Raw genomic sequence first — 16,943 nt, 5'->3', positions numbered from 1 at the left:
CCATTAATTATTTAGTCAGTCTCAACTTCAAGTTGGGATCCAAGTGATGTGATATTGTGATATGTGATAGAACTCAGCCACAGCCACAGTACGGGAAACCCCGAGCCACACAGCCACACAGCCTCACCGCCACGTCTGGGCAAAGTGGGCAAAGTGGGGCATTACTTTTATTTAGAAACTGACAGATACAAAGATCCGCTAACAATCAGGCTGCGATATTAGGTACCTTAAGTTTTAAGTGAAAATTACCCCTCCATCAACCATCAACTGCCCTTTCTACAGTGGCTCTTTCCCCCGGATAATCCTCTCGATTGATTGAGAATTGCATCCAACTTTACCTTTTATTCCCCACAGCGTGGCTATTCTATCTAAGCCAACTGTATCATTTGCCGCCCTGGTGTTGTTTGTGGCCATCCTACTGCAGTACAACTCTTCCAACCCTGGTCAAAATATCCCTGCTCAACAATCCGCTGGGTCCGAAATGCGGTCGGTAACTTACTTTGTCAACTGGGTATGTCCCTGCTGGTTTCACGATTTCCTGCAGCATGGCCCCTCCATGATAAAAGCGGTCATCAACTTGAAAAGCTGAGATATATAACTTGTCGATCGATCCAGCCGCTAACTATATCCGACTCCACAGGCCATCTACGGCCGAAACTTCAACCCCCAGGATTTGCCAGCCGACAAGTTGACGCATGTGCTATATGCATTTGCCAACATTCGTCCCGAGTCAGGAGAAGTGTAAGGGTCCCCGGTAGGGTCGGACCACATTACTGGGAAAGAAAGCTTATCGCACTCCTTTCTGCAGGTTCCTGACCGACAGCTGGTCCGACATTGAGAAACATTATCCTAGTGACTCCTGGAACGACACCGGTAACAATGTTTACGGATGCATGAAGCAGCTGTATCTTTTGAAGAAGCAGCACCGCAAGCTCAAAGTCTTGCTTTCCATTGGTGGCTGGACTTATTCCTCCAATTTTGCTCAGCCAGCGAGCTCGAATGAGGGCCGGAATCGATTTGCCGAGTCTGCAACCCGCTTGGTCCTTGATTTGGGACTTGATGGTATGTCACTGGAGATATATATTGGCTGATTATTGAATGAATTATTGTTGCTAATCTCGCATGCAAGGAATCGATATCGACTGGGAGTACCCTCAAGGTAAACAGCCTTTCCCCACGCACTCACTTTCCTGCTGGACGCTGACACCAAGATGCAGATGATGGCCAAGCCCAGAACTATGTTGATCTGCTCCGCGCTTGCAGAGAAGTATGCCCGTCCCCCCAACGTCATGCCTTGAAAAGTGCACTACTGACAAGAGAACAGCACCTTGATCGTGCCGCAGGTCCCAACCGCCATTTCTATCTGACTATTGCCTGCCCCGCTGGGCCAAGTAATTTCAACAGACTAAAGATTCGCGATATGATTCCTCTTCTAGACTTTTGGAATCTCATGGCGTACGACTATGCGGGGAGCTGGGACACTGCTGCAGGTCATCAGGCCAATATCTGGCCATCCAACTCGAATCCCAATTCAACTCCCTTTTCAACGGCCGCCGCACTGGACCATTACATCACCGGTAACGGCGTGCCACCTGACCGAATGGTTCTGGGTATGCCACTTTACGGACGCGCGTTCGCGGAGACGGATGGACCTGGCAGACCGTTTAATGGAGTGGGGGCCGGCAGCTGGGAGAATGGGGTCTGGGACTACAAGGCCCTGCCGCGTCCGAATGCAGCCGAGAACATTGATACGCAGGCAGGCGCATCTTGGTGTTATGACGGTGGTTCCCGTACAATGGTCTCGTACGACAACGTCCAGATGGCTCACATCAAGGCGGACTTCGCTCGGCGTCAAGGCCTTGGTGGAGGCATGTGGTGGGAGAGTAGCGGTGACAAAGGAGGCAAGGAGGCCAAGGCCCAAGATGGCAGTCTGGTCGGCACCTTCGTCGATGGAATTGGTGGCGTTAGTACGCTCGATCATAGCGACAATGCTCTGCACTTCCCAGAGAGCAAGTACGACAATGTGCGAAACGGGATGCAGTAAGATGCCATCCAGGTCCCTATGCCCATGGTAGTGGTCGTGGTGGTCAGTGTGCATTTTGGACGAGGATTTCGTCCATGGCCATTCGTTAACGAAACTATCATTACATTGCAAACTATCCAGTCTTTATCTTTACGAGAAGTAATCAAGATTGGCATAAGCCGAAGTTTGAATTTTTTTTCTATTCACAGTCCAGGTCTCGTAAAGTACCATCAACCATAACGTCAACCGTGAAACATCCGACAATCCTCATTTCAGTACAGCGAAACCACACTCAAACTTGAACCCGAATGATATCACAGCTAGACAAAGTCCATTTACTTGGACTCGTCGAAGACGTAGGTGAGGTGGCACTTACCGCAGTACTGGCGGTTGTGCATAGCGGCCATGAAGACACCGGCACCGCACTAGAGTAGGGTTAGCGCTGGGCCTCCACAAGATTTGCGGATAAGATTAGGAACGAAACATACCTCAGGGGCGGGGCACTCGCGGCGGAGACGCTCGATCTTGCCGTCACCGTCGACCTTGTAGTACTTCAGGACGGCGAGCTTGGTCTTCTTGTGCTTGTGCTTGATCTTCTTGGGGGTGGTGTAGACCTTCTTCTTGCGCTTCTTACCACCACCACGCAGGCGGAGGACGAGGTGAAGGGTCGACTCCTTCTGGATGTTGTAGTCCGAAAGAGTGCGGCCATCCTCGAGCTGCTTACCAGCGAAGATCAGACGCTGCTGGTCAGGGGGGATACCCTCCTTGTCTGCAAGGCCTTATTAGTGCTTGTTCCTATGCGACGATGTTCGGAGTTCATGCATACCCTGGATCTTGGACTTGACGTTGTCGATGGTGTCCGAGGACTCCACCTCAAGGGTGATAGTCTTACCCGTAAGGGTCTTGACGAAGATCTGCATCTTTATGAAGGCCTGGGGGAGAGTTAGTTGGTGATTCCAATTTTTGCGCCGTGTGAGGATTCTCAGGTTAACCGCGCAAACAGCGCTGTGTACGCGTGTTGCAAGTGTTGACCTGGAGAAGGATTTGTCCTCAAAGAGCACCAGATATAGGGATATCAAACTCACCTCGACAGACTTGTCTTCCTCAACCTTGCAAGATTGAAGAAATTCTGTGTCGGCGGGACTCGATTAAAATCGTTGTGCGGTCACGTGGGATTAGTGTGTGACAAACCAGACAAACGGGACTAATGTAATACCGACTTCCGAGATTCTGTCAGTCACGTGATGCATATGCTGATGCCTGGAATATCTGGCGGCAAATGACATCGAGCTTGGGTATCGAGAGCGAGGAGCACAAGCCCCAAACCCAGATCATTGGAGTCGATCGGATATTTACTATTGTCTAAACAGGGATGTCCCCATGACGACCATGGTAGGAGGAGTGTCCCTTTGAATGGTGCAAAGACGAGATACCCTTCGATACCTGTTCTCCTCGCAGAACGATTGAGGGCCCTTGCAGAGCCGCCGCGAGAAACCTCAAGGACAGCGACGGGATGTACGGGTAACGATTGCAAAGCAGGGCATCCCATGCAACGCAAGGCCTGGATCGTCGGGCGAAAGAGCATAATCGATCAAGTGGGCGGCTCCTCTGTGGGCCCACCCTCGTCACAGCTGGGCTCCCGCATTGGCGTTGCCATGCCAACATCGGGCTTGTTGTGGTTCCCAGGCACAATGATAGCGCCAAAGCTCAGCTGTGACCCGCCTTCGAGCTCCAGTCTTATTGAGTTTCACTTCTGCTCTTTTCTTTGATACTCTTCTTCAAGGATCTCTGTGACCATACTCTCCAGTCGCAAGAGCCGTGAGCATTTGAAACAAATCAAAACACAAAAACCTTCTAGCTAAGCTATCTTCTCGAGGAGCCTCTAGCGACCTTTCTTTCTCTCTTTTCGCGTTTGTTGCTTTCTTTAGTGACGCTCACAGACTAACACTGTGACCAGGGACCGTATACTCGATCGGCTGGGTAGCCATGATATCCTCAAATCCTACATCGACACACCCCGGTCACCACCGCCGTCAACTCTCGCAGCCCTTTGAAGCCGGACCAGCAACACGCGCTATGTCCGGTGCTCCATCTTATCGCGCGCATCGTCGTGGGCAGACCGTGGACTATGCTGCCCTTGGTCCTCAAGTTGCCTCAGCCAACCGAATCACCCGACGTGCTGCGCCAAAGACAGTCCCAGAGCTGCGGGACTATTTTAACGAAAAATCAGGTTTCTCTCACCAGTCTGCCGCTGCCCACCAGCTTCCAGCACATATGCGCCAAGCTACACAACCTTTCTCGCAAAGCGGTGCTTCCGTACAGAGCTCCTACAACACAATGTCCTATATGCTGAGCGAGGAAGAGCTACAAGCTATGTATGGCGCAGCGACAGCTGATGCTTCGTCCAACACATATGCTCCGGCCCTCTCAAGGTCTGCTAGTGATAACGCAGGAAAGACACCTTCAATGCAGAGCGCCTTGTATCATCTCCAGCAAGAACGCAGCTTCCCAATGACCAAAAGAGATGATGCTTCATTGTATCAGTGGTCGGACCATCAGCCTATTGTTCAACCAAAGGCTATTTCTCCCAAGATGAACCCTTTCCATTCTTGTAAGTGCCATGCATGCATTTAGCATACGCCAGGTTTAGCTAATATTTCGAAAAGACACATCCCCCCTTACCCCCAATGCTACTCCCATGAAGGCCTCGTTTGATTTCCCTATGTACCACAATGACCAAACCCCTACCAAGTCCCAAAGTTTCTCTATTCCCCGAACCCCCGTCAGTGCAGCCATGCAGAGAGCCCAATCCCTGCAGGGCGTACCAGTCTCAAGTCCTCTTCACGCTAAGTATCAGATGGCTTCGCCCGCGGACTCAGTCTCCATCACCTCGTTTACTGAGCTGGCTGCTATGCCCTCTCCAAGCTCCCGTGGTGTGTCACCTCACAGCTTCGACGAAACCGCCACCACGCCATCTACCAGCCAGCACCAACTTGGCAGTTCCCCTGGATCTCCTTTCGAAGACTCCATCCCAGAGCTCCCAGAAGGTGTGGATGAGTATGACCTGGATGCCCGCGTGAAGGCATCAGTACGTGAGACTGGCGTTTCCAATGACCAGATCGCCAAGTACATTTCTGGACCCAATGCCGATGGCAAATGGCAGTGCCTTTATCCAAGCTGCAATTGTGAGTTCGGACGAAAGGAGAATATCAAATCTCATGTGCAGACCCACCTTGACGATCGCCCTTACAAATGCGATGTTTGCGAGAAGGAGTTCGTCCGAGGTCATGACCTGAAACGCCACCTGAAGACCCACACCGGTAACAAGCCTTATATTTGTGCCTGTGGAGCCCGTTTTGCTCGACACGATGCCTTGACCCGCCACCGCCAACGCGACATGTGCGTGGGCGGCATGACTGGCAATATCCCCAAGACCACCCGTCGAGGACGTCCACCAAAGAAGAACCGCCCCGACATGGATACTCGCCAGGCCAAGTCCACTCGCACTCGTCAACGTGCTGCTGATCGAACCATGCCTTCATCGCCAGTTCAATGCGAGGATGCTCTCCAGCAGAACGGTCCTGTTTTCACGTCTCCAAATTACGCTCCATCCAACGCCACATCCGCTTACACCCCGCCAGCTTCTCCTGGTGAAAGTATTGATAACACTGTCTCGTCCCCCACCTCCATTGGACATCAAGTCCCATCCAAGTTCGAAGATGATATGCTCCCCGCGCCGTTGTCCCCTCCTCAGCTTGCCCATGCTCGATATGAACAAGCGATGGCCCAATACAACCCAAACATCCTGATGGATTCCTCGCAGGAGTACCTGTACAGTGACTCGCCGCTCACCCCTCACGACATGTCCTCGCCTCACACCGCCCCAACCCTTGCCGAATCATCAGTTGGATCAGAGATCGATCTGTTCATGACCCAAGATCCCTCTGAGCAGGTCAAGGAGGAATTTGGCACGCTTACTACTCAAAGCTTGGTCGATTTCTCCAACCCGTATTATGTGGATTCTTCCGATTTTCCCACCTCGTCGTTCTACCCCGACCTACCTGGAAAGCCGTTCTCTGGTCTTGACGTCCTTGATGACTCCTACGGGGACCCAATTGACACTCTGTCCAACGAGTTCTTGGTTGACCCTTAAATATCTCTACCACCCACCGACAAACCATGGACAGCCAGCCATATACTTCAATTCGCGCTGTCCATTCGGCCTGCTTTCAACTGTTTCATACTGGCAACGGCGGCGTTTTATTTCCAATCAAAAAGCATAATAGAGGAGCCTCTTGCCTTGCTATCTCCGGCGTGATGACATTTTGCGATGACCTCTTACGAGCTTGTACAACTGACGACAACGATCTTACACGGGAGTTTTCTTTTCTTTTCGGGATGAGCGACAGACTATGTTGCCTCTGCACATTCTATTTTTCACCACGCACATGACATTGCACCTTACTCTGGGTGACGGGAATATGTGACTTTGCACTTGGGGAGTTTCGGCTCATCTTTCAGCCCCTGTTTTAGCCCCTTCATGTATTTTTTCATTCTTGTTTTCACTTTGTTTGTTGACCCCCTTTCCGGGTGGTGGGTTATGACTAGGTGTTTTCTTCTTCAGGCGGTACCTCATTCAGGACTGCTTCCTGGCGTGTCATTTTCTTCCATTTCCCATAATTTCCCCCTTTTACGATTCGATATGTACTTCATGGACTCAATGAAATTACTGTAGCTAGATCATTATGGTTTTTTTTGTAGAGGTTTTTTCCTTTCCGTAGCACCGCCTTGTATGTAAACCAAAATTTCTCCCTCCTATGGCAGATGATAGTGTCCAACCGGCTACATCAATTTTCTACTAGCTACTAACACATTTAGAGGGCCGTGTTATAACTGAGTACTAGTAATATAATGTTTACCTCTCCAGCACTGACTAGTTTATCTACACCAGTACTGACATACTAACGCTAAATAAGTATGTACTTTCTGGCCCTGACTATACTAGTAGCTACTTGAATGCTATGTACACAATACAATGGCCTGTGTCCCAGTAGAACATTGATAATTTTGGGACACTGAAACACTGGTTCGATTGCGGCTATAGAGCACCGTAGACTTCCAAGAAAAAAATTGATGTGGTTGGCTGGGCGCTATCGTCTGCCTTTCTCCGCCAATGTTTTCTTATGCCAGTTCGTAAATCCCTAACTACCCTTTCCCTTCTTATTACTCTCGATCTCCTCGCACACTCACACAAGCAACCGAGCAGCAAAAAAGTATCGACCCGATGAGTACTAGAGGAAAGAATTTGTACCCTTGGGGGCTGTGGTCTTGTGGGTCTGGTGTCTGGGTAACTAGGAACTCAACCTGCGGAACTCGACCTGGCGCCGAGGATTAGAGCACCTTGGAATAAATGATTCCTTCCTTCCTTCCTGGCCTCTGGGGATAGAAATTTCAAAATCAAAAGATGACAATTGTATCAATGCAATTCATCGAATTCCTACGGTCTCCAAATCTAAGAAAAAAAATGTCTAGCACAATGATGAGAACTTCTGGTCGGAGATACATGGTCCCGAATGCTGCAAGAATGAATAAACATAGCTGCTTCTCCTACTGGGATTTCCAGGTGATTTCAAGCTCCACGGGGTGTTCTTCCTGGGACGCGTAAACCGAGCTCTGCACTTGGCCCTTGGGAGGCTTGTCGGCGAAGAAGGTGGTATTTCCCTGATAGGAGAGCTTTCCATCTTTGGCCTATTTCAAGTACTACAGTTAGTAAATAGTACACTGGAAACAAACAAAAAACCTTCGCAACATACCGAAAATTCGCTTGGGACCTTTACATTAGGTCCACAGCTCAAAGTATCGTCTTCGAAGGTACAGAGGCCCTTCCTGGATTTCAGAGAGAAAGTATCATCTAGGGTTCATGTCAGCTTCCAAATATCGGCATTGGATTGTTTGCGACTCGGACACACACCTGATAACTTCTCTGTTCGGAACGTGGCACAAGTTCCAGCGTTATACCAAGTTCCATAGCTGATGATGCATCCACGCTGTTGGTTAAATGTTGAGACCATCAGGTTTCCCCTGCCTGCGAATGGAGCTCCTGGCGCAGTTGGCTCTGAACCGCGGGTGGTTGTCCTGGTCGGCTCGGGCGAATTCCCTTTGGGAGGATATTTAATATGTGTAGCGGGGCAACGCGAGTGTTGACCATCTGTACAAGATTAAATTCTGGTTTATATTGAGCAGAAAAGCGACATCGGGTTCAACAAACCTGGAGGAGCAGGAACAAATTCACCACTCTGAAGGCTACCTGCAATATTGAAGAAGTACCAAATTTCGCTAATTGCACCCGAGCGGCAGTTCACAATCACTGGAGCGCCATGGGCTTTCTCAAGAGCATCTTCAATATCTGCGCGTGCATATGTCTCTGTATGGGAAGGCACTATGCCGGCTTTGGCAAGAAACTATACGCAAGTTAGTAATTTGAACATAGAAATCAGTCATTCTCATCTCGAAAAACTAACATCAAAAGTCGGGAGTTCCTTGAATAAATCAACAGTCCTGTCAAAATAATCCACCACATCTTGCTGCGGGGTATAGTCTCCGTAGCAATGGGGTTCGAGAGTGCTAACACAGGTACCGTGTTTGTTCCATTCATGTTGCCAAAGGTTAGCATCATCTCCACGGAAATCTTTCCAATATTCGCTCATGTATTCAAGCAAGTCCCCATGACCTGAGTCGACTAGTATAAGGGAAATGTTACTGTACTGGCGCTTGCGATCGCAAAACTGGTCAAAGCCACCATTGCAATGATCAGGCCTTTATTAGATTAGTCATGATGAGAATACCTTCTGTTCTCTAATGAAGATGCGTACCAAAGTCCATGGATGGTCCAGGAGTTATCAGGCCCAACCGGGGGATCGACATCCCAGAATTGGGTCTGCAACATTTGACCGCCTGGATAATTAAAACAGCAGGTGTCTTGGCCATGGTATTTGGTTTGACAGCTTATCTCTGATGTAGGGCACGATGGTGTCTTTGGCATTGTGTTCTCACTCGGAGGGGATGTAGATAGCCATAATGATCCTAATGTCTTGAGGATCTTTTGAGGACCGGGGATACCCAGGACCTGTTGGGTTGACTCCCACATGGTGATAGGCTGGCTTTTCCTTTATGAGATTTCGTCAGAAGTATTCAAGATCGGATTATTGTCAGTAGAATTATTATCTGGGTATGTCGAAAAATAGAAGGAGGAATTAAGGGTAAATGCAGATGAAAGTAAAACAAGTTGGGGTTGGGGTTGGGGTTGTCGTTGTCGTCGCCCCCATTGTCAGATGACTAAGACGATCATGCCCCCTCAAATCTCCACCCTTCCGTATTGGGAAAGGATCATTCACTGCTGAGGTTGCCTTGTGCTTTGATATATCCAGCTTCCAGCACATTGATCGCAGTAGTCAGCTACTACTACTTGTAATATTCGCTGTTAAACGAAATACAAACAGAATATCATCATCAGCAGGCCATATCAAGGGCGACCTGTAGAACCCTACTCGTCGAACCTTATCTCAATGCTTATCGACCAGGATACCGGCAGGGGGGGCTCCCACCTTCAGGGTTAGGGTCTATACTCTTGATAACCCTGATTGTTTGCGATTATACTGTCATATAAAATAAAAAGGGGCATTCCTTTTCTAGGCGCTGAAAGTAATATCGCTCCCATTGTCGACGAGGTGTCGTCAGGGTATGCAATATGGACAGGGGTTGGCTCCTATGGTTTCATGTAAGGGGCGGCTACCTGCAGCTACAACGCACGATCCTTCATCATGAGCTCCTTCCAATACATCATGGGAGCGAGTAAGAGCACACCTTGAGGGCTGTTTCAATACTACGTCGTCTGAATGATTTCGGGTCCTTGGTAACACAGTCGATTAATTCATATCTCGTATCTTCGGGTCGCAGGGAAAATTGTCGGCCACACCAACGAATTACTTTGAATGGGGACCGTGATACAAATGTGTTCTCGGGTGCTTAATCCTATGATGCAGAACTTACTGGTTCTACTGTCGATAGAGAGAGGGTGGCTGGCGTATGAATCGGAAGTAGGTTGGATTTCTCCCAACTTTAATATTAAGTACTATTATACTAGTTCATACTATCAAAAAGAGCTTGAAGTGCTCGATAACCTGAATGTTTTGGCCGTTCCTGTTCTGATTTATCTTATGTCCAAGCATGGCTACCGGGGTATAAATCCGCTCAAAATGAATGCTAAGATATGATCTCCATCATCAAATTGAAACCCGAGCTATCAATACCAAAATAAACCTAAACTACAACTTGAAGGCTTTACTTGTCTTACGCCAACATGGCACCCCCGGTCATTCTGGGGAAGGAAATTGAAAATAACTTTATGGGTACTGTATTCCATTTCTATTTTTTCGAGGCAAAATAATGAGCATGGGATTCGGCCCAGAAAGGCCTCGAGCTTGCGAGAAAGAAAAGGGAGATCAACTGACGCCCTTCGGACATACCCAGTCAAAAATCAGACAGAAGGTTGAACGACATAAATAAATGTTTCAACACCAGCGGGATATCTTTTGCTATAAATTCGACGAATGAAGAGTATGTTGGACAACTTGAATGGTAAGGGTGGCTAAATGGGGCGTTTGCTGAAATGGCGACTTACAATCCACGATGGAAATTGGTCCGGTAGAGGAAAGATGATAGTGAGAGGGGTATCTATTTGTTCTGCCATATCGTGAATATAGAATAGGTCGTATATGGCATGTAAATCGCCTTAGATGGTCGTCGTATTCTTCTTCCGAGACGCTTCTTCTTGTTCATGCACCCGCTCTTTCCACAGTCGCAAGACCTCAAATCCCACCTCGACGGCAATGAGCAGGATAATGATCCATTCAAGTCGAAGACCATGAGTCTCACTGAGTCGCTCACGGAGAACGCTCGCAATCTCCTGTGCATAATCCATCTTTTCGTTCAAAAGTTTGATACGGATACCCACATCCAATGCTCTGCCCACCTGTTCATAGTATCCCTCCAAGCCGAGCTCATGCCGGCTGTCCCAAAATATATCCGGGAGTGAGTCTGTAAGTTCCGAGTAAAGATTAAGCTGGGCACGCACACTAAGCAATTGCCCAGTTTTTCGCAGAATAAAGTCTCTCGTGTATGGCAAGCGAGAACCCTTTGAGAGGAGAGTTGGGATGGTGCGAGTTGACTCGAAATAATTGGACAACAGACTTTCGAGCACTGCGAGTTTTGTGCTCCGGGCCAGTCCCGATGAAAATGCGACCTTTGTTAAGACGGTATCAATCGATTGTTGGACCGCAAGGGGTGCTTCTAACCCTTCGTTTCCAGAGTTAGTTCCCAAGATGATTGTATCTCCCTTGATGCTACTGTTATCTCGTTTTGAATCTTCAACAAACTCCAGATCTTCAGTTTCAATGTCATCCACATGAGCTCCTTCCGATGCCGGGAGGAGGGTTCTCGTCGCCAGGAACGAACTAAATCCTTCGGGCAGCGCCCATGCGACTACCGTGCCAGATGGAAACACAAATATATCGCCGACTTGATCAGAGGGTAGGTCTGTGGTGGATGGATTTGCGACACGCCGTATGGAGTCGATCGGTATTTGCACATGAACAACTTGTGGGAAGAGCCCAGTTCCTAGCGGATCCGGCTCATATCCCTTCTCCTGCAAGATGTCTCGGACTTTGCGTATATTGAATTGTTCTGCTACGGCGTAGGCTGTAACTATCTATATTCGTAGAAAGGTCAGCGGGGGTCTTATCTTGGTTTGTTTGTGAGGGTAACCTTAGTCTGATCGATGCCCTGCTCCTTGAGCTGGGCCTTGGAGAGAAATCCATCTCTCGATCTTTGTGCCTCCACAGCCACTCGTCGCAAGGAAGTAGGAGCTGCCGGTGCTCTCGCACTGCGCCTCCGTTGTTTTTGGAGCTCTAGGTTCTCAAGGGATTCGTCGTTCGTATTGGATTGCTTTTGCGCCAATTGAGCATTAGAGGTGAAGAAGTCTCTCCGACGGGGGAGAGCCAATGCCGGCGAGGCGTGAAGACATTGATTCTGCGTTTGTCGCAAGAGCTGCGGTATCACTGGACGCCTGCAGGCCGAGAAGATGGTCGATCTCGTAAACATGGTGAGGTGTAAATCGGAAAAGCGCGATGACATCCGTTGCTTCTTCACAGAAGCATCCCGCTTAGTCAGAGCTCCACTCCGACCCCAGCTCCCAGCTGCATGCCGCTCGCCGGGCAGCAATCCAGCCTCCGCTGCTCGTCGCAACTCGATTTAACCCGCCTGGGAGCTCTGCGCGCTACGAGGGATTCGTCATGGACGCGCCTGGCGCAAGGGCGAATGAGGATGCCGTCAAGAGCACCTCGGAGCGCGATGCATCTACGGCGAGAAGCCTATCCCCCTCCGACACAACTCAAGACGACCACGAACAGCGTCAACAAAGCGGTGAAAGCAGTGATGGTGAATCCGAAGATAGCGATCGAATAGTGGAGGAGGAGGAGGAAGAAGAAGAAGAAGAAGAAGAAGAGAGGATGACGAACCCCGACTCAAATATGCATATCTTACCAAGCACCTTGGATCGGTATATCGCAACGGGGACGCAACCAGTACATTTCTTGTGGCAGGCGACAAGATGGTGCGTCTCCAACTCTGTCTACTAATTCCCAGTCCTTCTTCTTCTTGACTGACATTCGACGTCCAGATCGTCGGAACTCACAATGGAGTCATTGTAAGTGAACCGTGCTACTACTATTACTTCTCGCGGGACTCGACTGACTTGGACCAGCATGTTCTTTTGTTGCCCCTTTTACAGCCTCTTCGTGTATACCAAGCGCATTCAGCAAGCGTTACTTCCATTTCCATATCGCCATTCCCACCACCGTTGTCGAACCTTAAGCCCGAGGACGCCGGCAAACAAACCGCAGACGACCACGGACCTTTAACGCGAACATCAACCAGCTCCGGCAGCATTCGAGGTCATCCACGGCCGAATCACAATGGTTCAATTCCAGCTACCCCTTCTAATTCCATATATATCGCGTCTGCATCCATAGATGGAAATGTGTGCATATCGTCTTTAGTCGACCCCAAGGATATTCTGAAAAGGAACTTCGGTCGGCCTGTCCAGGCCGTCGCCCTCTCCCCCGGATACAAAACTGACAGAACATTCATTTCAGGAGGGCGAGCTGGCGAGCTCGTTCTGACAGCCGGGGGTCGGATCGGGGTTAGCTCAAATGCCACCACAATGGGAGGGGCAACAGCTGCAGCGTCAAGTTGGCTTGGGTCGATGGGCCTGGGCGCCAATAGTGGTAAAGATACTGTACTACACAGTGGCGAAGGCACTATTAGTACCGTTCGGTGGTCTCTCTCAGGGAAATATGTCGCCTGGGTGAACGAAGAGGGCATTAAAATCATGCGATCGAACTTGCATCTCGAGTCCTCCGAGCATGAATTCGCATGGAAGCGAATTAGTCACATCGATCGCCCGAATCGACCAGGTTGGGAGGAAATGGCCAGCGTTTGGAAAGCGCGTGCGGAATGGATTGATCAGTCTGCCTTGGACAATGATAATACTCTCGACCCCAGCGATGCAACAAACCGACAAAACTCCTCATCAAATCCTGTATCTGAGAATTTTGAGAAGTTAGTCGTTGGCTGGGGAGGCAGTGTGTGGGTCATCGATGTATTCCCAGACCGTGCGAACAAATCCTCAAAAGGCGAGAAATATGGTTCCGCCGAAGTGGCTACAATGTAAGCCAGGCCATGTACTTTTTGATTTGCATAGGCTGGATGCTGACTTCAGATACAGATTGCGAACAGACTGTGTAGTTTCTGGCCTTTCGATGTACTCACCTCGTCTTCTTGTCGTTCTTGCATTTATTGAGATTGAAGATGGATCACCCGACTCTAACCGTCGAGGTTCTGGCCGTGGCCATCGCCAGAAGGGGCTGGAGCCCGAACTTCGTATCATCGATATTGAAACCAAGGAGGAGCTCAGCGCTGACACACTATCTGTCAGTCGTTTCGAAGGGTTGGCTTCGTCAGACTATCATCTGAGCGTCCTGCCTCCATGGAAAACTCCGGAGGGGCAAGCGGTCCAACGAGGGGCTCTTGGAGCTCTTGGCCATGGTCTTCTGGATGCCACTATGTATTCAGCTCGTTTGTTCAGCTCTGGTGCTAGTATCCGCAGTACTACAAGCAGCGGCGACAAGATCTCTGGTAGAGGCCCTCCATCTTTCATCTCCAGAAACCTTTCTGGCGAAGAACCTTTATCCAAAGAAGTCCAAGATGTCTCAGGAGCATCAGGCGCCAAGATATTCATACATAGCCCGTTTGATTGTGTTGTTGCCGTCAAAAGAGATCTTTCAGACCGAATCTCTTGGCTCGACTCCCACGGCAGATTTGAAGAAGCATGGAATCTCGTTGATGAGAATCCCGAAGCGGCGAATTCATCTCTTGAGCTACCAGAAATCATCTCTGGGTCTGTGCAATCTCAGAGCAGCCTAGGCGAATTCTTTTCTGACGACCGATCATCCGTTATGACCGCTGGTGGGGCAAATATTTCTGCTGCTGACCGAGAGAAAGCCCGACTTGGTGAACGCTGGGTTGAACAGCTCGTTAGCGAAGAGAAATGGGGTGAAGCTTCAGAGATCTGCGGCAAAGTGCTAAAGAATTCCTCCCGGTGGGAGCACTGGGCATGGGTATTCATCAAGAAGAACCGAGTTGATGAGATCACTACACATATTCCAGTCGACTTACACCCTTCGCTTTCAACTTCGATTTACGAGTTCATTCTCAAACACTACATTTCGCGAGACCTTAACCGGTTTAAGGAACTGGTTGATACCTGGCCTTCAGATATATTTGACCCTAACGATATAACCTCTGCGATCCAGGTTCAGCTTAAGTCAGACTCTATAAGAGTCGAGTCCGAGGAATGGCGTATTTTGACTGATTGCTTGGCTAAGCTCTTCCTGGTGGGAGGCCACTATCGTGAAGCTCTACATTGTTACATCCGTTTGCAGGATGCAGATGCAGCTATGTCTTTGGTTCTAGAGCATCGATTGGTAGATGCTGTATCTGATGACATCCCGGCCTTCGTCAAGCTCCGTGTCTCTAAAGAACAATTGAGGTCCCCGTCAACCCCAATATCTCAGCTGGAAGAGTTAACCGCGGAACCGATTCAACTCCTTGCTAGTGAAGCCTATACTGGCATTGTACCACCCAACGAGGTGGTATCGCAGCTGCAGTCTTCGAATCGTCTTTTATTGTATTTCTATCTTCGTGCACTATGGCGTGGCGAGTCGCTCCCACATGAGGCTTCTAAGCCTCGACGGGGTCGTGGAGCTAATGCGCGTGATGCTGCCAGCAAATTGGCTGCCGATGAAGGAAAAGCACTAATTGATAACTTCTCCGACACGGCTGTCGAAGTTTTTGCAGGCTATGATCGACCTCTTCTCATGGAATTTCTGCAAACCAGCATCTCCTACAACTTCGAGGGTGCTATTTCGATATGCATGGATTCACACTTTACCGCCGAACTGATATATCTGTATTCAAAGACGGGCCAGACAAAGCGAGCCTTGAATCTGATCTTGTCGGACTTGAAAGATGTGTCACAAGCGATCTCCTTTGCGAAATCGCAAGATGATCCTGATCTCTGGGAAGATCTTCTCGATTATTCGATGGACAAACCGAAGTTCATCCACGGACTGCTTGTCGAAGCGGGAACATCAATTGACCCTATCAAACTTGTTCGTCGTATCCCAAGTGGGCTTGAGATCGAGGGTTTGCGTGATGGCCTTACTCGATTGATCCGAGAACATGATTTGCAGGACAGTATCAGCCAAGGCGCAACACGTGTCATGCAAGGCGAAGTGGTACAGGATATGGACAAGCTGTACAAGGGCCGGCGTCGTGGAATTAAATTCAACATTGCCGAAGATGATATATCCGAAAAGAAAGATACCGTGTCCAACGTGAATGGCTCTGTGAAGTCATCAAGTCTCGGGCAAGGGAAGTGCGGCGGTTGTCATACCCCCTTCGAAGCCAACGGTATGTACCAGGCCATCCAAATTTGCCCGAATATCAGAACTAATCTTTTTTAAAAACATCCAGAACGTGAAACCCTCATCGGCTTTACTTGTGGCCATGTCTTCCATTTATCGCATTTGCATTCAGACGCATCACGCCCTCAATCTGATACAGGAAGCCCTGAACGACATGCAGACCGCACCCCTCGAGCCTCATCACCTGTCAATGAAGATTCCTCTGTAACTGCTTCTCGCATCGTCGGTCGCAAGGTGTTAACAGCACGTCTCCTGCGAGATAAGATTGGGGACGGTTGTCGGATTTGCGCTCTTACGAGGAAAATTGAATCCCTTGGCAGCGAGAGTGAGGTATAAGGTCCCTGTCATTGCACCGGAATCTTAGCATATCTGTCATACCATGAACCGGACCCCTCTGTCCACTATTTCCTTTTGAGATACCCACTCATCATTACCCATATCCCGTTGCACTAAAGCGCATGTTGTTACTACCCACGCAGCCATTTCTCCTGGCGCCATAGATGTGTCATAAGGTGTTTGTTGTGGTCACGCGTGATGCTACGTATAGATGGCCCCATACCAGCGCCTGTTTGTTAATCACCTATGTACCTCAACCTTGCAAATACAAATTCTAGCATCTGGAAACCTAGGAGCGTAGGGACGTATTGGTATTATCGTTTCTTCTATAGCAACTATGTGCGTTTTTTTCTCGAACACGCAAGATTGGCCACGTAATACTATGTCTCTACTTAACGGTAATTTGGTACACAAGGGCATATAAGTACAGCTATAAAAGTTGATTTTACTACTTTAAAATTATGCGCAGCATTAAACCAAGC

At 49.1% G+C, this 16,943-nt stretch overlaps 5 protein-coding genes across 5 annotated transcripts; 3 read left to right on the top strand and 2 right to left on the bottom strand.

The window, feature by feature from the left end:
- Positions 1-481: 481 nt before the first annotated feature.
- Positions 482-2,044, top strand: N7509_008897 (glycoside hydrolase family 18 protein; the record flags this gene model as incomplete). Its single annotated transcript, XM_056633534.1, has 6 exons — positions 482-511; positions 641-741; positions 809-1,062; positions 1,130-1,159; positions 1,218-1,267; positions 1,325-2,044. 6 exons carry the CDS (start codon positions 482-484, stop codon positions 2,042-2,044), a joined length of 1,185 nt encoding a protein of 394 aa, XP_056484154.1.
- A 1,965-nt stretch (positions 2,045-4,009) lies between these two features.
- Positions 4,010-6,176, top strand: ace2 (putative C2H2 transcription factor (Swi5); the record flags this gene model as incomplete). Its single annotated transcript, XM_056633533.1, has 2 exons — positions 4,010-4,634; positions 4,690-6,176. The coding sequence occupies 2 exons, from the start codon at positions 4,010-4,012 to the stop codon at positions 6,174-6,176; spliced, it is 2,112 nt and encodes a 703-aa protein (XP_056484153.1).
- Positions 6,177-7,630: 1,454 nt separating this feature from the next.
- On the bottom strand, positions 7,631-9,170 carry N7509_008895 (T2 family ribonuclease; the record flags this gene model as incomplete). Its single annotated transcript, XM_056633532.1, has 6 exons — positions 7,631-7,771; positions 7,837-7,934; positions 7,995-8,231; positions 8,292-8,484; positions 8,545-8,839; positions 8,896-9,170. The coding sequence occupies 6 exons, from the start codon at positions 9,168-9,170 to the stop codon at positions 7,631-7,633; spliced, it is 1,239 nt and encodes a 412-aa protein (XP_056484152.1).
- A 1,644-nt stretch (positions 9,171-10,814) lies between these two features.
- N7509_008894 (RMD1 family protein) lies at positions 10,815-12,181 on the bottom strand (the record flags this gene model as incomplete). The annotated part of the gene is made up of 2 exons (XM_056633531.1): positions 10,815-11,789; positions 11,846-12,181. The coding sequence occupies 2 exons, from the start codon at positions 12,179-12,181 to the stop codon at positions 10,815-10,817; spliced, it is 1,311 nt and encodes a 436-aa protein (XP_056484151.1).
- N7509_008893 (uncharacterized protein) lies at positions 12,162-16,461 on the top strand (the record flags this gene model as incomplete). Its single annotated transcript, XM_056633530.1, has 6 exons — positions 12,162-12,182; positions 12,247-12,708; positions 12,759-12,785; positions 12,870-13,807; positions 13,866-16,111; positions 16,175-16,461. The coding sequence occupies 6 exons, from the start codon at positions 12,162-12,164 to the stop codon at positions 16,459-16,461; spliced, it is 3,981 nt and encodes a 1,326-aa protein (XP_056484150.1).
- Between the last annotated feature and the right edge of the window lie 482 nt (positions 16,462-16,943).

The sequence above is a fragment of the Penicillium cosmopolitanum genome (genome assembly GCF_028827165.1).
Source record: "Penicillium cosmopolitanum strain IBT 29677 chromosome Unknown utg000009l:1.0-9042332.0:1.0-9050551.0, whole genome shotgun sequence".
NCBI classification, from domain to species: Eukaryota; Fungi; Ascomycota; class Eurotiomycetes; order Eurotiales; family Aspergillaceae; genus Penicillium; species Penicillium cosmopolitanum.
The sequence above is the reverse complement of the archived record's forward strand: the minus strand, read 5'-3'. Positions and strand labels throughout refer to the sequence as shown.